Genomic DNA, 27,482 nt, shown 5'->3' with positions numbered 1-27,482 from the left:
CCTTTGGCGATTACCTTCATCGCCTTGTACATCTCCTCCTCCAGCACGGCCCTCGCCATCGTTCTCGTCACCGGAATCATCCGTTTCTGGCTCGTACATGTAAGGCTGGATATCTCCGCCGCCAGGTAAATATTGTTGATCGGCGATATTCTCACCATCATTCTCGCTACTTTCGTCAGTATCTGAGCTCTCTACTTCGATACTGAGAGGAAAATATGGCACTGTCATGTTTGTTTTCGGTAAAGATGTCTGGTAATAGCGTGAATTCGTCCAGTAAAATATACTGCGCAGAAGTGACAACTTCATCGACGTTCTGCGCTACAATACCGTACGTCATCAAAAATGAATACGAAATTAGCTGGCATTCGATGGCCTGATATGAGCGGTTATATTTCACCAATTTTGAATCTGAAGGATTTTTCTGTCGAAAACCATCGAAGTCGATTTGGGATAATTGTTGTACGTTATAAAGAGTTCAGTAGAGTTTCGTTTTCCGTGTCACATGTCCTTTAAGCATTGTTAATCCATGCAACAACTTATGACTGAACTTTCTACAAACTTCTTATTACATTTCTGGCATTAAATAATTAAAACGATTGTGACTGTAATACGTAACACTCTTTTCACAAAAATAAAGAAGGGGGAAAAAAAAACTTTAATAAAAAGGATAAAATTGACTTTAATAATAATTTTTCAATCAAAACAATCCCCCATTACCACTTTTCTGATGGAATGAATATTTTTTACAAAAAGCCAGATGAATTTTGATTATTCATCATTTACATATTTATGAAAAAGGGTAAAGAAGAAGAACTGAAAAAAAAAGACATTCATAAAGTTTAATTTGTCAAGGGTACACATGAAATAATCAAATTTGGCACACTTCTTTGGAACTGTGTGGATGTATGCTGCATGTTTCTTTGTTACATTCAACCAAAGTGTCAAGGTAAACCCTGCAGAGCTGACCCTCTTAATCTCTGTGTTAATGCAACGTGTTAGAAACAAGGTCTACTCAGCCAAGTGATGCGTGTGATATTCAAGGACTGTTAATGGCCGCCCAAGGTCCCCCATACAGGGTTAAAACAACACAGTCTGTCCAAAATTGAAATGAGGTGTTGAAGCAATGTGTGTGAGATTTGACAAGTTATGTGAATGTAGATATTGTCCTTCCTTCTCTCATTACCATATATAGAAATGTTTTCAACCAAATGTATTGTTACGGTGTGTAGGTTTCAGGTCTATCAATTACAAAAGCAAACACCCCAATGTGAACAATTGACCCTGAGTGTCCAAAGGAAAGTTGCGGATCTAGTCTGTGCCAAATTTGATTTTTCTTTATCATGTAGTACATTTTAAACTATATACAGACGCACTCCTCAAGAAAGACTCGCCAGACTCACGCTGCTTTGCCAAAACCGACATTGGTTTCAACTCTGGAGGTGCCCACGAATGTGGGGAGATTTCACTCGTCGGTCGAACGGAGTTCACGACGACACGAAAGACATCACGGAAAGAGTCAGATCGAATATATGAAAGACCAACTACTCTTGAGACATTCCTTGGTGTTAGCAGATAAATGAATCATTTTCACCCTTCCGATTAGAAACCCAAGTTACATTTGCCACGAATAGGAAGAAATATTCCTGTGGTTAATTCACCTGATGGAGTTGGCTTGAGATTCAAATCCCAGTCATATTGCTCTTTTGCAATACAATAACTGGCTTCAGTCAACTCCAGATTTGAAACCAAGTTATTAACAAACAAAAAGCATCCTATCATGTATTCCTTCATGAGGTGGTACTTCTTTCCTTTGGAAATTTTCAATACAAGATAAAATTTTTAAGATACAAGATAAAGTTTTTAAGATAAGCCAATACAACCATAAATTCCAATCAAACAAATAATGAAAGTACTTTAGAGAAAAGGCGCCAAGCATGAAACATGAGTAGGGTATTATTAATCATACAGTGTATCAATGTGAATCTGTGAATACTTCCTACTTTCATCTTTGGGGGTCCTTTTTCAGGCTACTACCTGTTCAGCAATCATTTTTCAAGCAATGGCACGCTTAGTAATACACTGAAAGTGTAAATCAGTATTTTTTCTTTAATTGTCATTTTTGCAATATCCTTTTGATATTATCTTGATAAAACTTTTTCATTTTGTACCGACAGAATTTTTAAGCAAACCTTAGTATCCTGTTCCACGTTACTTTAAATTGGGCTTCCCATAAAAAAATACAACAAATGGGAGTTTCACTTTTTTGTGTCAGACATCATTTCCTCCGTGGGGATAAACAGGTTTGATATCAACAAAAATAAAGAGTATGAATTATGCTTGGCCCTTAAGGATAAATTGAAATACAACTACTACTGGGGAATGACCTTTGACCCTAAGGCATAAAGCCATCTTCCTTCTCTGTCTCCACAAGATCAGTCAACTTCTCCAGGTTCTCTGGTGAGAGGTCATCCAAGTTGTGGGTCTGGAACACATGCATGTCCACCACTTGTTGGCCGTCAAAGGAGCGCATGTTATCCAGATAGTCCCTGACACGAGCGACTGTAGAGAAATCAAAAGTGGATTGAACGAATCAGAAGGGAGAGGCTGTGGATGCAATGCCTTCGCACCATTCAACCTCATGGGCTCAACATTCAGGGATATGACTAACTTTTCTTCTGTTCCCCTACTTCTCCCCTTGATCCCCCCTCCTTCTCCCCTTGTTCCCCCATCACTCTCTTCTCTTAGCTCTCTTCCACCCTTATTTCTCCACACCTTTTTGTCTTTGTCCTTCTTCAGTTTATTCCCTACCCCCTTCCCTTAATCCTCTCTTTGTCCCTCCACTGTTTATATCCTACCTCTCATCTTCCCCTGTTGGTTTCTTTCTTTCTTCTCTCCATCCCTTGTCTACTAATCCCCTTAAATATATCTCTTTGTGTTCTCCATGCTCATTAACCTGTCAGTATTCTGTGCGTGTTTTTGTCCCAAGTTCTGTTACTGTTACTTGTCATTTAGCCTTTGAAGAAGATGCTGCTAGGATCAAAACGTCAGGCCAACTATTAATTTTGCACGTTCTCCTACACAGGCTCTCTCGTGGATAAGCAGTTTGCTAACAGTTTTATTTTATTTGGATTGAGACTATACAGGTCTATGTCATATTTTTCAATTTTGTTGTCGACAGGTCTTACTACTCATCAAATGTGTCCTTCAGGTTAGCCTGTTTTGGTTTCTGTTTTTATCCTCTTCAAAAATTTGGATTTTTAAATTATCAAAACGTTAGGCCATCTGGCGGGATGTATATTTTGTTATCCAACGAGCTTTCGCACATAGTAAGATACGCCTTTCTTTTTCATCTTTTCAATATTCAATTTTCCATATTCCTTTTGCAATGGAATACAAAGAAATGCAATATTATGATAGTCGAAGCACCTTAGTATAACGGAAGAGTAATTATAACAATCCGCTGAAGTCAGAGCTCTGCTTGAGAAACAGCGTGTAGTATACTCTCACGTGATGGTTATCACTGGCGCAAGCCTCATAAAGGAATTACAGAAAGGGACTTGTACAGAGTAGGAAAAGAACCCAACTCGACCGATTCAAAACGAGAAGAAAATAAAAACTGTGACTGCATGTCCCCCAACTTCTTGAGCTGTGGGGTACAAATATGCAGCGTCACTTATAGATACAGGCCCATGGGAGTTAAAAAAAAATGCACCAAACACAATTTTTTTCCCCCACCGCCTCAACTAAAATGTCTTACAAACTATACAGTGAAAGGAAGGAACAACAATTTTGTACGTTTACTGGTTATTTCACCCATATTTTGTAAACAATAACAAACTCACAAGTAGGCAAAAGTATTCCTTCCTCAACGGTTTAGTAGTATTATCATAATGAAGTTTATATCTTAGCTGGTGGAATCTGATCAATGTATTGGTAAATCTCATCACTGAAGGATAAAGCTAAACACACGGAGCCGATCAAAGGTTTCTTGGAAGAAGGGGCCGGGGAGACCAAGTACCAATGGGTAACTGAAAGTTCTATCAAAGTAAATACACAAGAAAACATTGGTACAAAGTAAGGAAGGCCCTACAGCAGAGCATGCTAAATGCTTTTACTTTTGTACCATGTTTTAAATATATTTGATCTTGGCTGATTTGAATTGCCATAAATCTTTTAGTAGAGATGGCCAGGGTGCCCAGAATCCCATCCCCAGATCTGCTGTGTACCAACTACTATACTCACTTCCACGAGAACGTCGGCCACCCTCCTCATCGCTGCTGCTACTGCTGCTGTCGCTATGACTACTGCCTCTGCTTCCGTGGCGACTGCTGCCTCCACGATGTCTGCCGCCACGTCGCCCCTCCTCGTCAGAGCTGGAGCTACCTCTTCGTCCACCAAAGTGGTCACGCAAAACCTTGCGGGGGGAAAAAGTAATAAAGGATATACTGGTTAGCAAATATACAGTGACATCTAACAGTGGCTATTTTGTAAATGAATGCTTGTGATGTGCAAGGAATGGTTCGGTCGGATTCTCACCTGGCGGGCAGTAGTCCAGAAGGTCGGCCATTGTTCGGTGGGGACGCTGCTGATGTAGTAAGAGCTGTAGTCGTCGCACATCTCCTCGATGTGTTCTCCGAGATCAGTGGCTCTCTCTGGATTCACAGTGTACAGTTTACTGTTCATTGGGAAATCCATGTCTTTGTAAGCTTCAGTCTAAGAGGAACAAAAGTGAGGGAAGGGAAAGAGGGGAAAAAAAAACAAAAAAAAAACATTGTAAATAGTGTTTATGTACATACTGACCGGCATTTTAGTTACCGCTTTATCAAGACGAGATCTTCTCTGTGAATATGCTACTGTATTGAACATTTCTATAATCCTGAGAAGTTACTCCATAACTAGAACATTTTGTTAATTCCTACAACGACAGATCGGCGCTTCAATTAAGGATCAAAAGGGGTGGTCTAACTTTTAGAGGGGCAAGTTACAATATGGCTCGGACTTACACTGAACCACAGCAATTTCAATTTTCAGAATACTGAAGGGGTGTAATATTCTTTTCATGATAAGAAGAAACCCACATACAGAAATGACAGGACAAAGGGACATACAACACTTGTTGAAGGGACATATAACATTTACAAATTATTATGAGGGGACTAACAGTAATAACTTCAAGAATGGGGCATTCTTGAAGTCTTTAACAGGTGATTTACAGGGCAGTGTTGCGGGCGGTGCAGACACAGACATCATTTTGCTACTTGTGCAGTTGGTTCATTTGAGACCCCACGAGGGATCTATACGGTTCATAGAGTTTCTGTGTCAAAGTGGCTATAGCCCTGTAATAACTTATCATTTCTTTTCTTTTTTTCTGATTTAATAAGTGATTGTAATCATGCAAGATTTCAGTGAAAGTTTCACAGCATACCTACAGTACCTTTTAGTCACTGCACTAATTTTGATCAAAATAATTATCTCTTATTCCTTTCAGCATTATTGAATATGGCAATGCCAAATCATTTTTGTTGCTGTCTTAGGAAATATCCATCAGGAATTTTAACATGTTGGCACTTTTGGATGGTAGAATGAGAAGGAAGGTCAGAGACCTGGGGTTCTGGTCATAGAGGGCTCACAATGTTAAAAGGTTACCAGTTCATTCTAGGCAGGGTAGAAGGAGGTGCTCAGGTTGTGGGAATACAGGTAAGCGATGAACAAAGTAAATATCAGAAAGCTACTTTTTGTGTTTTTTCTTTCCTCGGGGCAAAAGTTAGTTTATTTTCTGGTTGTCAAACTATGTCAACTGAGAACCCTATTTGGTTGTCTGAAAACAAACGCTGAAATAATAACTTCCCAAAACTGCAAAAGAGCGATAAATTTCCCAAATATCTGAAAACTTCCGGCAACCCAACAAAATGTTTTTAAGGCCCAACTTTTGGGTTACACCCTGCATAGCTTGTATCCCTTTGACCTAAGGGACAGTTAATGAACAGCTTACATCCAGCAGAATGGGTTACGCATAAGTGAGTGAAAAAGCAAAATACAAAAATGGGAATGGGAATGGGTGCTTTATTTTCCATAGATCTCCAACTCCAAAGTAAAGTGCATTAGGGAAGCGTCAGGCAAACTTTTAGGACCACACCCAGGCCCTTCCTTGAGCCACGACCCACCAGATCCCCCCCCCTCACCCCTCTGCAGAAGAAGGCATGGACCAAGGACTTTCAAGTAACTGATTCAATCTTTGTCTAATAAACTGTGCATCAAATTTCAGACATCTGAAAGGATCCTGCCACCCATCAACAATTTTCAAGGCCCACGTTTGGGTAACGCCCCATACTTTGCAGCCTATTGACCTTAAGGCATGGTTAATGGAAGAAACTTACATCCATCAGATACTGGAAGTCTTCGGGAGTCAATGTGGACTGCATGTCCAATGGCAGGATGTAACAGACACCTGAGGATGGCATCGAGTAAGCGGAGATGTTCTAAAAAAAAAAAAAAAAAATGTTTTTTATTTCAATTAATTCTACCGTCACAGAAATACTGTGATATTTCATCTTTGGTGTCGCAATTTTGAAGAATATGATTTTTTTTTATATGTTATAGCAGAATAATTATAATGATAATAATACACAAGTGTTTCTATAAACTTTGAGCTACCAATATCTTAATTTCTGAATATGACTGCCGACTGTGAATTATCAATTATCAAATACACCAAGGTGACAGATTATCATGTAGGTTATTTAATTTTTTTTTAAATTTTATTTAATAATGGCCATCTTCTCATTGAATCCAAATAAAAAATTGGCCATGCATAGCCACTTACTACCAGGGGACTTAACTCTAAAGTTTTCCCCAATTTGGAACTTTGAAGAAAACATAATGCAAAATTGTCATTTTAAAGGATAATCTTGAGGAAGATTTAAGTTTGTTGATGACAGAGGAACATATACTGTACCTGGTTAAATTGGCATGAATTTCCTAATTATCATTCTTTTTGAGATAATAAACATTTGTTGTTGACATGTTTAGTGACAAAAAGTGAACTTGATGCAACAGGTGTGATATCATAGACAGGTGTGATGTCATAGACAGGTGTGATGTCATAGACAGGTGTGATACCATAGACAGATGTGATGTCATAGACACACACTGACAAATTTTGTTCGATTTCTTTTACTATGAAAATGTACCTCCAAGTGTTCTCTCCAAACTTTTTATTTTTTATGCATATTTATGGGTTTTTTTTTTACGTATTTACATATGCATACACTACAGTCAGTGGGGTACTGGGAACTATTACATCTCTTGAAGTTTAATATCCAGGGCTGTCTATTCCTTAGTCAATACAATAATGTGAACAAATAAGGAAATACAAAACATTTTGCTCTTAATGTGAAACTATGACATCACACCTGTTTTGCTTCAATTTTGCATCTGGTACCAACTGACAATTTGTCAACCCTTAATATCATGAAAGGACAATGTAGGAATTTCAATTCACCAGGCTGCTTAGAGTATGTCATTCATTTCAATGTATTAAAAAAAATTAATTAAAAAAAAAAAAAATCCCCAAAATACGTTATTTATCACTCTTGTTTCAGTTCTTTAAGGACGTGCACGAGCAGGACTACCACCTGTAATTTTACCTTGTTGAAGTCGTGGAGTACATTGACCGCAGGAAACATGTCATCTTCTCCTCGGTTGATTCGGATGATGCGAAGTTCCAGGTTGATGTCCAATCCTTCCTTGAGGTATCGAAGGATGGGGGGACCGGTCGGCTTTGGTGGATTCTGTGACAGGAGTGTGACAGATGTGTGACAGAAGTGTGACAGAAGAGAAAGCTGTGCGTGATCTACGATTCATATCATGGTCATCAACGTAAGTAATCGTTGTACGGGTTACGTAGATCAAACTGCTCAAGGGGTGGAAGCCAGGTTAGAGAGGATATGAGTCAATGTCAAAAGTGTAAATTATTCTTACATCTGAGTAATTTAAATTAAATAATGTCTCACTACAATCATCTCACTGCAATACATCTACCTAGCAAGTATGACAAATATCCATCACTTCATTGTTGAGTTATCACGGACCCAAGCAGGTGTCACAGACGTACAAACACACACATACACACGCACACTAGGGCTGTAACGGTTAAACGGTTAACCGGTTAACCGACCGAACGGCCGGATAAACGTCCGCCGTACATCGTATAAGTTTAACCGTTTTTGTAATGCCAATTACGCAGTCGCAACGGCGCGTCTTCACATCACTTTATTCCCGAAATAGACCACAACATTTGCTTGCCGAAAATCACATAACAATTGCAAACTTTATCACGCAATCCATACAAAAGATTTTTAAGATTGGCGGTACGATTGAAGGGATTACCAAGCGGTATGCGACCCGTACAGCGCCTATTGTTACCCCGTTCGACAACGTGGCGAGTCTGCATCTAATCCTTTCAAATTTATATTGTATTTAAGCAGTAAACGTTTTCTTTATTATGATGTAATTTCAGTTCAGTGTCCCCTCTAAGGTGCGGGATTCCATTCAACAGACTCAGTAATCCCACAAAGAAAACATTTGTCTGCTGGAAATCCCCGCATCGTTTTCTCGCATTCGCGATAAGTTTATACTCAATGCATAACGTATACACTTGACTGTAAAAAAAACTCTGAAAATCAGTAGAGAAATAACCAATTGTGTACGAAAAGTAAGTTGGTACACCTTTCAAATTTTACGAAAGATCGAGCAAAAAAATTTCCAAAAATTCACGCGAAACTGGCATATCGTGCTAAATGCAACTAATGTCATGTAAACAAGGCTCTAGTACACCCAATTATGAATAAAACGTAAGAACACATCTGGTGTTAAGCGGCGAAAAAGTATTTTCTAGAATTTCCAAAATTACGGAGAAAATAATATCCTACCATAGTTTAGTGTATAGCAAATAGCCTAACCACCTCGTCGGTAAGGATCTCACGTAACTACAAAACCACAAGTACCCTTGTATATTGCGAAGTTAATGTTTTCTACAAGAACATGGAAACAATATTATGCATTTATAATCATGCCAAGTGGTCTTAAACATGTGATTACAAGGTTTACTTTCATGTATCATGTGGAATAGATTGTCTTGTTCATGCGGAGGAGTCAGTTGCCTGTTTTACTTAGGCTACCTAGCTGTTACGGGGATCATATTTTACCTACTTTTCTTAAACGTCTAAGATAATAATTCTCATAACTTAACCGAACCTTTATTGACTGACCTTATTCATTCTAGACCATGAAACGTTCCTTGGCAACATGCCAAAAAATTGTTAACAACAGGTGTTAGACAGGGGATGAGCTCACAGTTGTTTGGCAAGGTACCTTGGCAAATGTAGCCTACCGTAGTTGTAGTATAGTGCAAGCCATTGTTAGGCAGTCTAGGAATGGGGCTTTGCCGAACGTTGTTTGATAAAATCGCATGTTTTTTAAGTTAAACTTTTTAATGATTGTAAGACAGTTAGATCTCTTTTCATTTTAAAACAAAATATGGCTACTCTTACTTGTCATTTCAAAATTTTCATCATTTTCGGAACAATTTAAATTAAAAAGTTGTCAGTATTTTGCATCCACAGCTGCGAATATTTTATCGCCAGACGCGCCAAATTTTCCGGGCGTTAACCCCTGGACCCCCAAAGGGGTTCCACCACATGACCCCACCGGGGGACTGCCCCACGCCATTCAATGCTAAGCGTGCTAATTGTGTTTGCTGCGCGAACTCCGGCGGGAAATCGACAGGGTGTTCGCAGGAAATTTTACAATGTTTTCCACACTTCCCCCCTACCCTCTGCCTACCCCGCCACAATGCACAAATTCAATATATCTGTGACCCATTGCTGTACTTGTAATTGCGTAGGCCTAGCCCTACTACCGTACACTTCTGTAGTAATCGCTTCCTAACAACCGACTTTCCTAACCTTGGCCTAGCTGGTGAAAGCCTTGTAGTCTAACACTCTTTATGATCGCGAACTTCAATACACAATGCCAATATTAAGTAGGCCTAGTAATATTAGGCTTATAACTGCCATACAATGCCTGCGCTATTACAGTAGGGGCTACGCAATTAACGAAGAAATATTTGCTTCAAATATCTCTGTAACAGTTACCGATGAACTGAAAGAGAAACAAAAATCTGTTTCAAACTTCATGAAAACGCGCGATTCGTCTTTTTCAATGCAACGATCGTCAAAACTAAGCAAATACAACCAAATTCTTGACATACGCGTTACGAAAAAACGATACTTGAAGCGATATTTTGAGAATGTACTTCCGCATCAAAAGTGGTGGCGCTCTTTCGGAATTATAATCTGAGCTATATAACTCTGATTTTCGGCTCTTATTTTGAGGCAACAACACGGGTTACGTTTAAACGTTAACCGTTCGGTTAATAGAAACGGTTAACCGGTTAGTGAATTAACCGGAATGACACAGCCCTAACGCACACACACACACGAACCTGACTGCATAGGTTCCTTAGCTTCCAGCAAGGAATACAAATATAAACACAGCATACAATTCTCTTTTCCTGATAATCCAGGGACTAAATGAGGAGAGCGTTCCAGTAATATATGTACAGTAGGTATGTATTTATGTATTTTTAGATCCTCCTGCAGGCAGGAACTCGCCAAGAAGCCATCATTAGCTTATCAGAGCCACAAGCTGACGGAAGTCAGTCTCTTAGATTCATATTTAACGTCCATTATTATGAATTGTCAATTTATCAACAACTCTGTAACTGGATGACATACATTAACCTTGGAGTGACTCGAGTGACTGCTAATGTGTAGCAGTTTTTAGGTTTATGAATGTTATTTCTGATAAAATACTGAAATTAGTACTTTACTATCTGAACTGCTTTACTGTATATATATTTGCATAGCTCTTTTATACCCATTTTTCATAGCATTTTGTTATGCAATGCCCGGATCGAAAAAAATGCCTTGTGAATGCTTTAAAGCTTACTAGCATGTCGTCACCATATGGCCTTTTGCCAGGATACCAATCACTACCATCGTAGCTGCTGTCAAAGTTATAGTAGTAGTCGGATGGATAGACGATGTCGTCGTAGTACCAGTCATCGTAGTAGCCCACACTGCAGAAGCTCCCCTGTGTCGGGGGCAGAGATCGAAATGTGAGTTATAATAATGATCATAATAATTAGTAATATTTATATAGCGCGTAATCAGCAAACCTGCTCAAAGCGCTTTACAATTTATGTAACACCTAAATACAAATAGTACCAAAAACCAAAATATTAAATATATATATAACCAATAAGGCCAAAAAATGTAAAAGCCAAATGCAACAATATAAAAATTTAAAATTTAAATTTAAAATATTTAAAAAAAATAAATAAATAAATAAAATAAAAAACACACCTGTACTAACTGATACTAAAATACCTATCGTTAAAACGAACGATACCATGATAAGATGGCAATGCAACAACACAGAGCAGAGACAGCTATATCTTTTTCAGGCCATTCCTACTCTTTATGGCAATAAATTTCCATGACATTCCATGTCGATATGGAACAAAATTTGGGCAATGTTGTCTGGTTGGGTCTGAGATGAGTTAACTCCAGTCTGGGCAATTATAATAAATCTGAAGCATTGGTCCTAATTTCTGTCCAACCTTCCATACAGGTGCACAGTATCATGTGGCACGTATATTGACCGGATATCTTTACTGTAGGACAACCTTAAAGAGGAAGGCAGTCCGGGTACGGTTGTGGAAAATTAGGAGAACAAAACAAAACGGTCTCCTCTTCCGGTCATGACAATTGATCACCATACTGTACGTCATTAGAACTAGGGATGTACCGGATAAACTACTGTATATTTGAGGTGTAAAATTTTGATCATGTACTGTACAGTACAGCAGGTGATCGTATAGATCTGTCCTTTTTTAGTCTATTGTGAAAAGACAAAAGAGGGTGTTGTTGGCTGGTTACAGGGATGAGCCTGGGGTAAAAAAAAAAATCATGGAACTTTGCAAATATTGCGGTATAGGCTAGAGTTTGCGTATGCTACAGTGTGTTAGGATAATAGTTTTTGTCCCCGAGTTAGAAAAGAAATCACGGATATTCCGCTGAAAAAAGCTCATGCCTGTGGTCAGGAAGGTATGGTCGGGGTGAGGGCAGTCCTGAGAGAGGTGGGGGGTAGGGTGCATGTACTTACCTCGTTACCATAACCGAGAAAGAGTACGGTTGCCACAATGATCGTCAGAAAGAATAAGATGAGTGTGAGAGCTAGACAGAGACACTTGCAAGCCCGCCCTCCACGTCTCGGAGTGGGCGGGGCGTAGATGGGCTCTGGATTGAGAGGTGCTGGCTCCTCGGAAATCTGTACAAAGCCAAAAACAAAATATAGATAGTGAGAGCGTGGTGGCCAATTGGCTATTAAATGCATCGGACTTGTGACCCAAGGATTGCTGGTTCGATTCCTGCTTAGTTCATGACATTGTGTCCTTGGGCAAGATGCTTTATCTTACTTGCCTCTCTCCACCCAGGGGTTAAATTTGGTACCTGTAAGGTAACTTGTCATTGAGCGCAGTATATAACTGCTGCCAACTGGAGGGATTGTCTCTGGGACAGGTTATCATTGACCAGGGTTAATATAACGTCTGTAAAGCACTTTGCGACCTATCGCTGGTATAAAGCGCTATATTAAAAGCAAATATTGTTATTAATATTAGATGTGAAAAGTTAAGGAACATGACCCTGTGAAATCATGCATGCAACAGTGTGTTTATCGAAATAATCAATTGATGTGTTCTGTCTGTGTCAGATACTGCACAAGTAAAACCTTGGAACAATTTCAAAGCAAAATTACAGTACAATAGAAGAAGAGACGCATATATATCTGAAGACACTCTGTAGACAGTATGTATATTTCCTGAATTTACTTTAGCTGAGTCGTGCAATGAATGTATTATTCATGGCATATGATGGCAAACTTTCAGAAAAAAAAGTCACTTACTGTAACTGGGCTTGTGTCATCACACGTACTGTAGTATACAGTATTATAGAAGAGATATATACAAAATTTTGGGGGGGGTTAGGAGAAAAGTCGCACTTCCCCACTTTTGCCCACACCTTGAGTTGGCCTTTTTTATCCGATACAGCCAGCAATTTGGTTGGTTATGCCACAGCATGCAATACTGACAACTTTTGTGATACTTTTATACCTAAAAATCTTCATAATGGGCAATTTTCCATGGTAACAGAAGGACATTGGGACTAATTTTCTGACATTTGAACAAGAATATCACGAATATCCCCATTAATTACAACAAATAATTGTCATCATTGACTACAGTAGCTATAACTACGTACTTCAATGTTCACATATTTTTTTTTTACACAAACCCTTCCCATTTTTGAAATATAATGTAACGTACAGTACTTTATAATAATGTACTGTACTGTACAGTGATGTGCTGCACTGTACAGTAATGTACTGTAAAGTAATACTTACTTTACAGTAATGTACAGTACTTAACAGTACTTACTTAATGTACTGTACTGTATAGTGATGTACTATGCTGTACAGTAATATACAGTACTTTACATTAATGTACTGTACAGTGATGTGCTGTGCTGCACTGTACAGTAATGTCCTGTAAAGTAATGTCATGTACCATACTGTACAGTAATGTACTATACTTTACAGTGCTTACTTTACAGTAATGTACAGTACTTTACAGTACTTAATGTACTGTACTGTATTGTACAGTGATGCACTATTCTGTACAGTAATATACAGCACTTTACATTAATGTACTGTACAGTGATGTGCTGTGCTGCTTGCAATGTACAGTAATGTCCTGTAAAGTAATGTCATGTACTTTACAGTACTTAATGTACTGTACTGTATTGTACAGTGATGCACTATTCTGTACAGTAATATACAGCACTTTACATTAATGTACTGTACAGTGATATGCTGTGCTGCTTGCAATGTACAGTAATGTCCTGTAAAGTAATGTCATGTACTATACTGTACAGTAATGTACTGTACTGTATTGTACAGTGATGCACTATTCTGTACAGTAATATACAGCACTTTACATTAATGTACTGTACAGTGATATGCTGTGCTGCTTGCAATGTACAGTAATGTCCTGTAAAGTAATGTCATGTACTATACTGTACAGTAATGTACTGTACTGTATTGTACAGTGATGCACTATTCTGTACAGCACTTTACATTAATGTACTGAACAGTGATATGCTGTGCTGCTTGCAATGTACAGTAATGTCCTGTAAAGTATTGTCATGTACTATACTGTACAGTAATGTACTGTACTTTACAGTGCTGCGCTGCACTGTACAGGAACTGTACTGTTCACTAATGTACAATTACTGTACTTACAGTAATGTATAGTACTACATACAGTAATGACAGTACATACAGTAATGTTAACTCAAACCTACGTATATAACGGTGCTGTACACCATCAGCACCGCACGCTCAAGAACTAACAAACGAATTGAGTTACTAATAATGAGAGAACTTTATACGTAATTGTCCTATATACTGTACATGCATGACGAGAGTGGGAATTGGCATGTTCAAGAAAAGAGGTTATCTGTACATACATCTCACTTAATGATACAGCACATTGATAATATCAAGTACAGTACAGCACAGCACAGGACATAAATCAAAGCTAAACTGTAAACTCGAGCACACGCTTTACTGAAAAAAAACAACGACATTATTTTCTTGGCAGAATATAGAACTTTCAGCACCTTGACCGCATTTTCTAAAATGTGTTTCCCTTTGGCCAAACTGCAGAAGTGGAACTGTTTAAGGTTCAGCCAAAACCCATCCAGGTCTCTCGTATGCAAATTAATCCTGACCGCATGCACTTTCACACCTATATATCACTTTACCGTGATTCAGAGATCTGTAACCAGCATGCATCTGTATTAGGTCGAACAATGGCGCGACACAGTAAACAAGGACTGTAGCTCACTAATCACACATTGACGGTCACTATGTACACATTTGTACTTTTGTTAAACTTTGTTTAACATTTAGCATCCCTTTTATAGCATGTAACAAATAAATGATGGTACTAGTCCATACTACTGACACTTGATCCTGGTACACTCACGCTATACTAAGTGTCAGTGCCCACACAGTACAAAGCTCAACAACCACTTGAGTAACATCCTGGCAGTAGGTTTTAAATGATCAATTTTCTATTTAACACTCTGTAAGTACAGTACTGTACTGTCCTGGTGTCCCCATTGATCTGTACAGTATAGTAGAACTGTGCACTCATATGTTTTAACATACACATGTAATATTATACTGTAAGTGTTCATTACTGTAGCTCTACATATATATTAAGCAATGGGAACACCTATAATATAGGCAGATCCAGTGACTGCAGCAAACAAAGTGAATTCACCATAAAATCAATATTCCTGTATTTATATACCACAATGGTTAACGGTGTTCATATTTTTATTTCTTCTTGGCAAGGATACAAACTGCACATGAAGTGTGTAGCTGTACACCATTTCCTTGAAATGAACACACATTATATGTATACACCCACGCACCCACCCACACACACACACATCCACACATCTGAACCAAGCTTCAACAGAGGAATACTGGACCAGCTTCTTTGGCCCACTGTAAAAACATCTCGCAACTGTATGCATGCATAGAGCTCTTTACTCCGATCTGCCTAATTACAATTTAGTTTTAAAACTTTGATTCACATTCCATGTGGCAACCCTTTCTGTAACATAATTATTGAAGTTCTGTGAGTGCAATAAGGGAGAATATTATTAAGTACTGTACATACCCTGTGTGGGTCAACATATTGTCAACATATGTGTGTGAATTATCCCTTAAATATCTTCAATTATATAAACACATGTGCATTGACCATACATGTACAGTAGTCAGGGCAGCAGAATTCTTATTCATGAGTCAGACCAAATTCTCCATTGCTCTTACATTAACAATTTAGTTTTTTCTCGATAATATACAGAATCTCTCCTGAAATCACTTCCCAGTCGCTGCTTAAAGGCATGTATCAAAATAAAATGGGGTGAAATCACTCATTACGAGGTACACGCAAGGTACTGTGGCTTCTATCTTGAACCCCCGGCAAGAAAACCGCTACCCAATAAGATAGCTGAATAGCTCAGTTGGTATCTGAGCTTGTAGCTCATAATCCTGACGTCACTGGCTGAAATCCTGTTAAAGAGCTAAAAGTTGTCTTTGCTGTTTTCAAGTTTAATTTTTATTATTTCCACTGCAGTCAGCCATTTATTGTTCATGTAAAAGTGCAATTTATAAACACCAGACAGGATAGAGTACTTACTAAGCTTGGTTGTGAGGAGATAAGTAAGCAGTGGTATAGCCACAAAGTGGACAGGGGTCTTACCTCTCCCCCAACCCTCCCTCCCCTTTTCATCCTACTGTAACCCCAAGATCAATTTGGTACATAACTGTTTTTCCTTGTTTAAAGTAGGTTCTGGCTTTCCCTTGAAAAACTGCATCAATTTGGCTTTAAAATATGGATATTACATTACATGTAACTTCTGTAAGCAATATAACACACAATAAAGTCATCCCTATTCTTTGATTATTTAATGCAGAACCTTTTGAGATGTGCTTGTAAGTTGTCATGGAAACTGCATAGTCACGCTCACTGCACTAAAATTAATCAATGCCGTAGCGCTGCTGCGTGCGAACAGAGAATTCGTATATTAGTTACACCATGCATGTAAGTACTGTATTGTACTGTATGTCGGTACTTATACAAATTTTTATCAGACTGCATAAAACTCACGTATAATGTGACAAAAGAACAAAGATTTACAGAGCTACTAACTGTATACAGAGAAGAGATTCAAGAGAAGAAACTCATCTACTAATAATATTCCACTAATGGGAAAAAAAATTCACACAGGAAAGGCTCTACCTAATTACATAGCAATGAGTACCAATGTAGGGAACCACAGTGACATATCAAATAATAAGTAATCAAGCATATACATTGTAGGTTATCAGTGACATAGAGTCGATCTGACATTGTTAATCATAGAGGTTTTTACATCAAGGAGACCTCCAGTTTTTTTGTCAGTGTGGCCTTTGCTATGGTTTCTCTGTATTATTGTATTCATATTGCTGTTGGTTTTAGGTACTGTACGGTGGCACTGTATACATGTACTGTACAGTACTGTATATGTATAGTATCCATAGCACCATTAAAGGCATTAAAGACTCGCCCAAAACTGCGTGCGGCCATCTGAAAAAGTTAACTTTCCATTGCTTGCAAGTGACGTTTTGTTCGTGTCGCTACAAAATGCAGACAGTAATGAAACATGATAACTTGTTATCTTTAGCTGGACCTGAGATGTCCATCGCTGTATCGTTTATACATTGTGCTGTGGGTATTGACCGCAGCTGTTTGTACTGACTGTACACTAGTGTCTAATAACAGCTGGTACAGTAGCAAGCTGTGTGTTTTTGCTGGGATCGATGGTGGTGTCTTACACATTTCTTTTACACCTCATTCGAAACTAGGTCAGATAACCGGCATTAGCAGTTTTTTTTTTCCCGAGTCTTCACACCCTTTAAGTACTGGCTAACTTGATCTACATCCTGCATCTTGATCTATCTTGATCTACATCGGACTACAGACTTACTAAGTTACTTTCCTGTTGGTGGTATATATGACAGTGCCCTGTACAGTAATACCACACCAGTCCTGAGTATCAAATGTATCTTGCGGTCTTTCCACTTTCCCATCCATGTTTCTTCTTTAAATAAATAATAATCACTATTCTTCAGGAGTATTCTAGTCATTCAACCTTCTTCTTAAGTTGTAAACTTGTTAATCTTTTAGCACTGCGTTAACACACCCCTGGCTCCGCCCATTTATCCCTTCCTTCCTATAGTCAACCGCCTTCAAATCCACTGTACATATACTGTACATTACACCTTGTCTTTTCCACAGGTAAATTCCTGCAGCTAATTAAGGGCCTTTTTTTCACCTACTGTACAGTAACAGCAGTTTTAAACCGTCACCATTCATACAGTAGTCTAACATATACGTATCTTTTGATTTTCCAAATGAATGTTTTTGTTTCCATTACAACTACATTTTTTTCCTGCCAATTTTTTCCTGCCAAATTGCTGTAAAAAACAAAGGTAAAAAACAATAGGGTTCTTGTACTCATTATATGTGGAACATGCAAACATAAGGGTTCTACAGAGGTAATGTATTGAGATATCATGCATACTGTATATCTAGGGCGTCACATACACACAGACACATATACACGCACAATAATTGTATCTCGATCTGGAGCTACAGTATATATGGCTTAATAATTCGCCAAACTTTGTGGAAACAAAAATCGCTAGTCATGTTGAAGGTCTCTATGGCCGTTAGCAATGAAAATGGTAGAAAGTTAACAGAAAATCAATATTTCTAACGTTTGCACTTAAGTTTTTTGGCAACTGGCCAACAGGACTACAGCTAATCAAATAGCACATACTGTATATGACTTTAACGAGTCGAAAACAGGGAAAGTTCCTGTTACTAAAATTGTTAATTAATAAACTACCCTTAACTTATTGTCTAGTACTTATCTGCAGCTAAGACTACATCTAAACAAATAATAATGGTATGACTAATTATCACAAACAAGAATATTCACTCATAAATTTGACAAATCCTTATGAAAAATGGAAGTTCTTGTATCATGAATCTCACACAGGAACCATGAGGTTAAGCTGCAGCCCTGATAATAAACGGCATATCGTAAACGACTTGACGATATATTGATAACATCAGATCGGTTAGTTTGTGCAGCAATGCTAGAGTCTATGAGAAAACTCAGACTTAAATATTATTCCCGAATACCAAATATAATGGTCGTACTGTATGGTTAAAGACATGGCGACTGGTTTTGCAAGAAGCAATCACTTTTTTAACCACTGATACAGAAAAGGAAAAAGAAGTCTTGTTCTTGAAAATCCTGTAAAGCTAAATGTGAAATATTAAAATACATGTAGACTACTATAGTTTGAAAGAACTCCTCTTATGATAATATTACTGAGGAAAAATACGACAGCCAATTCAAAGACAATGCATACAGTACACAGTTTCATGAAGTGACAATTTCAGGATGTATATATATATACTGTACTTCAACTTGAGGACATCAATTCGAGGACCTCAATTCGAGGACATCAATTCGAGGACATAGGAGGGCGCTCTTCGTAACAGGGTTTTCTACCATACACACAGTTCAGCCAAATGTGTGTATGATGGTGACAATATGAGGACATCCCCCATACTGATACAGGAGCTTTCTGAGGTCACTTTGAGTCCATTCCCCAATTTTCACAATTTGAGGACGTCCTCAAGTTGACGGTCACACACCAAATTATGTCCTCAAAGCGAAGGTGTGTACCAGAACATAAGTCCTCTAGTTGATAGAGCTAGGCAACACATACACTAACACACACCCCCCCCCCCATATGAACTTGACTGATCAATATATAGGTTACTTGATTGCCTACTGTACACCAAAGAACCAGGTAACAAAACTGTAAAAAAGACAATCTGAGATACCTGTGGAATACTGACATACTGTACAGTACAGGAGAACTGTACAGTATGCCTAATGTATACTTCAGTAATTACTACTGCAATATGTCAGTACCTTATGTCAGTAAATAATATTATTTAATTGATTTTAATATTGTGATGGCTGCTGTGACACTTGCTATTAATACATGAGAAACCTTTAGAATCAATACAACCTGTTGCCTGCGCACACTGTGCTTAAGACCAAGTATTGTAGACTTACTGTACTGTATGCTCTAATACTGTACATGTATACAGTGGTGTCTATGCAGGAACAGAAACATTTCCCACAGTGCCCAACCTTCAGAAATGCAATGTACAATGAATGGATATAAAGATCTAGATCCTTTATGGGTTGAAAATAATTTTGTAGTATATAAACATTACTGTGTAAAATTGTTCTGCCCAAGGCACACTTACAGTGTTCAAAAAACACTAGAATATATGTACATGTATACCACTTATATTCACTAAAATAGAATGCAATCATTCAATTTGAATTCCTGATATAGTTAAAGTAGACACACAATCATCTTTGTCTGATATTCATGACAGATATACTGTACATATCTTTGTGAAGAACAACTCTGTAAAACTCTGTAAAGCACTGTGATCTTTTGTAGAGCACTCTATCAAATACATAGTTAGTAATAATAATAATAACTCTCTCAAGCAGCTAAGAGAAATCTGGTTCTGGTTTCGGAGATACAGTTAAACAGTATCCTACTGTAAGCAGTTTTTAGAGTGTCATGTCTGTGGACTGCTGCCATTTTGTGTCCAGCTGTGATGATGTCATAGATTCATGTCGTCTGATATTCATGACAGTATATCTTTGCGACTTAGAATGTTCAACTCTGTAAAGCGCTGTGATCTTTTGTAGAGCGCTCTATCAAATATATAGTAATAATAATAATCATAATAATAATCATAACAACTCTCTCAAGCAGCTAAGAAAAATCTCGTTCTGGTTTCGGAGATCTATACTAAACTATCCTACTGTAAGTAGTTTTAAAAGTGTCATGTCTGTGGACTGCTGCCATTTTGTGTCCAGCTGTCATGATAATGTCATAGATTCATGTCGTCTGATATTCATTGACAGATATATATCTTTGCGACTTAGAACAACTCTGTAAAGCACTGTGATCTTTTGTAGAGCACTCTATCAAATACATAGTTAGTAATAATAATAATAACTCTCTCAAGCAGCTAAGAGAAATCTGGTTCTGGTTTTGGAGATACTTAACAGTATCCTACTGTGAGTAGTTTTAAAAGTGTCATGTCTGTGGACTGCTGCCATTTTGTGTCCAGCTGTCATGATAATGTCATAGATTCATGTCGTCTGATATTCATTGACAGATATATATCTTTGCGACTTAGAACAACTCTGTAAAGCACTGTGATCTTTTGTAGAGCACTCTTATCAAATACATAATAATAATATTAATAATAATCATAACAACTCTATCAAGCAGCTAAGAAAAATATCGTTCTGGTTTCGGAGATACTAAACAGTTTCCTACTGTAAGTAGTTTTTAAAGTGTCATGTCTGTGGACTGCTGCCATTTTATGTCCAGCTGTGAAGATCAACTCTGTAAAACTCTGCAAAGCGCTATGATCTTTTGTAAAGCGCTCTATCAAATACATAGTACAGGTAATAAAAATAATAATAATAATAATCATAACAACTCTCTCAAGCAGCTAAGAAAAATCATGTTCTGGTTTTGGAGATACTTAACAGTATCCTACTGTGAGTAGTTTTAAAGTGTCATGTCTGTGGACTGCTGCCATTTTGTGTCCAGCTGTCATGATAATGTCATAGATTCATGTCGTCTGATATTCATTGACAGATATATATCTTTGCGACTTAGAACAACTCTGTAAAGCACTGTGATCTTTTGTAGAGCACTCTTATCAAATACATAGTTAATAATAATATTAATAATAATCATAACAACTCTCTCAAGCAGCTAAGAAAAATATCGTTCTGGTTTCGGATATACTAAACAGTATCATACTGTAAGTAGTTTTTAAAGTGTCATGTCTGTGGACTGCTGCCATTTTGTGTCCAGCTGTGATGATCATGTCATAGACTTGACACAGTTAGTTCTCTAGGATCTAGCGTTCAGCTGAGGTGCAGCTATTTGATTGCCAAAAATTCTGGAAGAATCTGAAGCCTATTTTTATTTTCTCTTTGTTGTTCTCTTCATATTTTCATATATTTTATTTTCTGTACAATGTTTATGCTGACACTGATAACCAATGACAACATTAATTAATAATTAGGTCATGAGTCCTGTAAAGTGCTTCAATATGTAATATAGTCAACACTGGGTAAACAAGCCGATGTCATTTACAGACAATAAACATGTTTTTGATATTTATAAACAGTTAGTACTGCATGTGGCTCAATGATGTCATATTTAGACTCCTCAAGTCTCCCGGTCTCAGACCTTGTGTGTGAAAATTAAGATGAACCTTTTGATTGATCATCCTAAATATAACAAGATTTTTCCTTTTTCTCAGCTTCCATGGTGAAGTTGCTCATGATACTGTTGCTTACTTTATCACATGACCAATGTCGATGGTACAGTAGGCCAACGGGTTTGGTCTCTTTTAATTAGGACGTGTACAAACTAATTTACAGATAGGAGTGAGAAACTGATGGTTCAACAATTCTAAAAATGAAACAAAAGTAGGTTTGCTTTATATTTGTGGGTACTGTACGTTAACACTTCTGGAAGAACAACATTAAATGACTGACTGACTGGCTGGAGAATTTATGGAGCCACAAACCCTTGAACGATTTCTGATGGTTTGGTTTGCGTCCCCCTTTAACCTAACAATTATGGTTTCAATTATATACGTCATTGTGTCCATCCTTTATCCATGACATACTGTCCCATTACTGTATGTGTTTGTAGTACAGTACAGTTATGCACTGCAAAGTTTATAAGCCATGTTACACACTACCACCCATGGATACAGTACTGTATATGTTAAAACCATGTACACAACAACCTGTACACCTACAGTACTGTACAGTACACAACAAAGTGAGGCACCCACGACTGCAGTTTTTTTTCAAGTCAATAAATATACTGTATATTGCGCAGTTGACACTACTGTAACAATGAGGTCACTGAACATGAACAGATGCCAACCTTGAACAGAATATTAGAAAAGAAAAATACAGACAGTATTTTACCAAAGTGTCTGGGAGCCTGGGAGGGGACACGCCTGACAGACTTCTTTAAAAACATCAGGCTATTTAAATATTTGAATACAATGGTTAAGGTAAAGAACACAAGCTTTTTATAACTTCTGCCAATTCAAAAATTTGTGACTCAGATTATCTTAATGCAACTAAGAGTTAACAGCCTCGTTGTTGAACGTAGTTGGTCAAACAGAGTAACAAATCATACAAAAAGAAGTATATACATGAACGATAGGCTTGTGTTTCTCCACACAAAATTGCTAGTAAAACGTTGACAGGCGACTGTGTAAGTTTAAGATACATGCAGCAGAGAACTTTCTGTTGCCGTAACTTTGAGCAGTGCAAAATACCGACAAAAAAAAAACCCAAAAATGACAATAGCAGTTGAAAGAAAGACAACTTCTGTGAACAGCAAAGCTAGAGAACTGGAATCATGTCCACTAGTTGCATTCATTGATTCATTCATTGAACCATTCATTCATTGTACAGTACTTTAAAGGGTGTGAAGACTCACGCAAAAGATAACAAGGTTTCACGTTTCATTACTGTCTGCATTGTGTTGCGACAAGCAGAACACTTCTCTTGCAAGCAACAGGAAGTTAACTTTATCAGAGCGAGGCATGCGGTTTGGGCGAGTCTTCAATACCTTTAAACTTTATTTTATCAATTGTGTTTTTATCCTATTAGTGGCAATGTTTTGGTTGCCATGTGAACAGAGTGTGACACGCCTGATCGTGCGATCCTGCAGGTTAACAAAACAAATTTGAACAAAAACTGACTATTAAAGGCATTGAAGACTCGCCCCAAACCGTGTGCGGCCATCTGAAAAAGTTAACTTTCTGTTGCTTGCAAGTGACGTTTTTTTTCATGTTAATACAAAATGCAGGCAGTAATGAAATGTGAAACCTTGTTATCTTTAGCTGGACCTGAGATGTCCATCGCTGGACATATCGTTTACAGGTATACACTGTGCTGTGGGTATTGACCGCAGCTGTTTGTACTGACTGTATGTGTACACTAGTGTCTAATTACCAATGGTAGCAAGCTGTGTGTTTATTTTCTGGGATCGATGGTGGTGTCTAACACTTCTGTTACACCTCATTCGAAATTAGACGTTTCTTTTTTCTGGAGTCTTCACACCCTTTAAGTTTGTTTTTGGGGTTTCTTTGGTTGTAATTTCATTGGTCAGGTTCGGTCGCTTTGTCAGCTACACCAACATATATTATAAATTTCTGCAATTCCAGACTGTACATGTACACTATTAAACTTGTACACAGAACTACTGTAAGACATCTGAAGTATGGACAGAAGTCACGTCAAGTCATGTACTAATCTGCCCAAGTCAAGTCAACTCTAGTTAAGTTACAAGGACGTACCATTTCATGATGTTGTTTCATAGTGATTGCCAAAATACATGTTATTGCTATAGCTTTTACTGTACATGTCTGTAGTGCAGCATTTTCAATGTCCCTATTGAGGGAATGGTCAACTTCAAGGTTAATCATACTTCTGCTGGTGACTCCTGTCACTTTGGGTTGCTTACTCCAGTCATTATGGGCTGAGTCGCTTCACCAGACAACATAATTAAGGTCTGTTTCAGTAACTGATTTTTTTTTTTACAACAGTAGTTCCTAGGCCCCCTACACAATACCTCTCCCTTTGTAACATGACTTGGTAGATCAATCATATATAGGCTAGCAGATCACATGTCTAACAACAATAAACATTTTTTAGGCCTAGGCTATCATAGGCCTTGTAACAAAACAGGCTATAAGTTTTACATACAGCCTAACGTTAAATCCTAACTTATCTTAGACTAGGCCCTAAGTGAGAACTCAAAAAAAAAAAAAAAAAATTTGGACTAGAGCTTACAGCAGGCCTATGACGATCTGACTGAGCCTAATTTATATGGCCTTGTGCATTAATGAGTGACGTTGTCTGAATGTAATAATATAGCGTAGCCTATGTATCACATGCTTGCCAAGACTTGAATACAAACTGGTAGATCTAAAGCAGCACTCAGTACACTAGCATATAGTGTTGATAACTGTAAATTTATGAAAGAATTTTCAGTTCGACTTAGCTTTTGAGTGTAGGCCTAGTGTAAGACCTGTAATATTAAAATAGTCTGTGTTCGGCCAAGCCAACCTTAGCAGTTATAGATGATGCTGCACGAAAACAAACATGCTTACCGTTACAACCTTCACGAGAGTCCCGTCTGGTTTCTTCAAATCATCCTTCTTATCAAGATTTAATTGTGGCTTAACCATCTTGACTGTAGTTTGCTTATAAATTCGTTGAGCGCCAAACTTAACTTTCACGACTTTCCAAAGGGACCGAGGATATAATCTGAAACTGAATGTAATGAAAGGTATTGTTGACTACGACTTGAATTGCTTCGTACTTATTACGTTGAAAAGCTATATAGATAACAAAATAGACTAGCTTATTGTTGTTGTTCGTACGTGTGCGTGAATACAATGATGTAATGGTCAATCCAGCGCCAAGCTCCGCCCATCACTACCAATGCTTCCACTCTGATGTAGACCTTTGTCATAAACACGGATCATCCGAAAAGTTCAACGGGTTTTCGAGCGAAAAACAAAATTTATCGATCGATAAAACAAGTTTTTCTCCAAAACTAATGACCAATTACGCGGGAAAACTTTATTGCCGATGAACTGACGTTTTCGTTCAAAAGACATGGTTTTACGAAAAAACTCCGTTATATCGAGAGAAAAATAGGGTTTTTCAGGGTCGATACTCTAGGTTTATCGAGCAAAAATCATGTTTTTCTTGATAAAGAGCTTTTTCGTTAAACCCAGTTTATCCAGCTAAAACAGGTTTATTTTCGATGAACTCAGTTAAACAAGCGAGAACGAAGTTTATCGAAAACTTCGTTTTCGCCCGATAAACAATGCTTATCGCCGATAAAACTGAGTTTATCGACTCAGTGAAAAACACAGCTTTTCAATCTGAAAAACAGGGCTTTTCGAAGAAAAAAAACTTTTTGCAATAGAACATCTGAGTTTACCCTGATAAACCCTGTTTTCTCCGGCGTTTATCGGCGATAAACTGTGTTTTGACGTCAAAAGGCATGCTGTTTCCGCCTCGTGTTGTTTGCGATTGAACTAAGAGGTGGTGATATACCATATGCTCATAATTACCTGCCTTTTTGTAATAAGTGGAAGGTTATGATTTTATTTCCTCGTATGACGTAAAAGCTACACTGACGCAGCACTTCAGTACCCATTGAAGCGACTAAACATCGCTTTCGATTTTCTTTATATTTGACCTTTTTAGATAATGGCGCTAGCTCGAACTGATACGAATCTCTTTTTTTTGCTTCGCCAGTCTTAAGTACTTGTTCGATAAGCATATAATATATTGAATCGCAAGTTATATATACAATTGTGTATTGTTCTAATGAGGATGTAGTGCGCCCAATGATGCAATGTGAGGCATACAGGGGCGTATCCAGGATTTTCCAATAGGGGGGCGTCAGGCATGAATGATCGCCGTCCTGGGGGGTGGGTCTAAGGGGAGGGGTGGACAATTTTTGCTTTCGAAGAAGGGTTGAAATGCAAAATGGTGCCATATGCATGGGCGGCGATCCGTACTTCCGAGTGGAGGGGGGATATGACCTTGTTGACTGTCTAAGCGTAGCGCCACCATGAGTTGGCGCGAAGCGTACAAGAAAATTTTGGGATTAACAAACCCTCTAGATGGCCGGAAACGGCACTTCCCGAGGTTTCCAAGCGGCATATACCCAACTTTAAAATAGGGATGTCATGTCCGAAATATCTCATAATCAGGATCCAAAATACCTTTTTTTTAATTTCGGGTGTTATTTTGGGAAAATTGCCCCTGTCAATCTTGTTTCAGGCGCAACGTTAGAATGTTCGAGAGCTCTTTTATATTATTCGATGACTATTCTTGCTTTATAAAGACGCTTTATTTGAAAAGATCGCACTGCGTTTATGGTAGGCGAGAAATGAAGCTAAAAAAGAGCCGTACATTAACGATGATGCATAAATGTAGGCATGAAAATATTCTTATCCCTGGCATTTGGTGGGGGGGGGGATATGGTGTATTACATCCCCTCCACCCATTTTCATGGGGGGATATATCCCCCCTTCCCCCCCCCCCCAGGATCGCCGCCCATGGCCATATGTGATCCATTTTTCGACCTTAATAATAAGCAATATTTCCAGTAAATATGGACACAAAATGCACAATTTAGTATGGCTGGCATGTCACTTAGTGTTTATAGCGATAATACAAACACAATTACCATCTACAGTATGTTTCTAAAACTATTATGCCGCCGAACTTCGCCAGAACCTTTTTTTGGCAAACAAAAAATAAAGCATACGGGAGGGGGGGGGGGGGGTTGAGTGATCACCGACAACTCACTTAAAGGTCGTCATCAATTTTTTTTTTTTTTTTTTTTGCTAAACTTTTTTTTTTTGGTGACGGCCAATAGGGGGGGCGCGCCTGTTGCGCCCCCCTGGATACGCCCCTGGCATATCAGACTTCAACATTAGTTTTTTAAATAAGTCTATAAGCGCAAGGTTGAGCTTA

The 27,482-nt window shown here is 38.1% G+C and overlaps 1 protein-coding gene across 1 annotated transcript; it reads right to left on the bottom strand.

Annotated features, from left to right (window-relative positions):
- Positions 1–826: 826 nt before the first annotated feature.
- On the bottom strand, positions 827–25,359 carry LOC139982034 (uncharacterized). The gene is made up of 8 exons (XM_071994534.1): positions 25,091–25,359; positions 12,229–12,393; positions 11,011–11,154; positions 7,647–7,790; positions 6,378–6,479; positions 4,537–4,713; positions 4,243–4,414; positions 827–2,559 (listed from the first exon to the last, which is right to left on the bottom strand). Exons 1-8 carry the CDS (start codon positions 25,166–25,168, stop codon positions 2,393–2,395), a joined length of 1,149 nt encoding a protein of 382 aa, XP_071850635.1. The 5' UTR covers positions 25,169–25,359; the 3' UTR covers positions 827–2,392.
- Between the last annotated feature and the right edge of the window lie 2,123 nt (positions 25,360–27,482).

Source organism: Apostichopus japonicus, chromosome 16 (assembly GCF_037975245.1).
Source record: "Apostichopus japonicus isolate 1M-3 chromosome 16, ASM3797524v1, whole genome shotgun sequence".
In the NCBI taxonomy this organism is placed as follows: domain Eukaryota; kingdom Metazoa; phylum Echinodermata; class Holothuroidea; order Aspidochirotida; family Stichopodidae; genus Apostichopus; species Apostichopus japonicus.
Note: the sequence above shows the minus strand (reverse complement) of the source record. Positions and strands in the feature narration are given on the sequence as shown.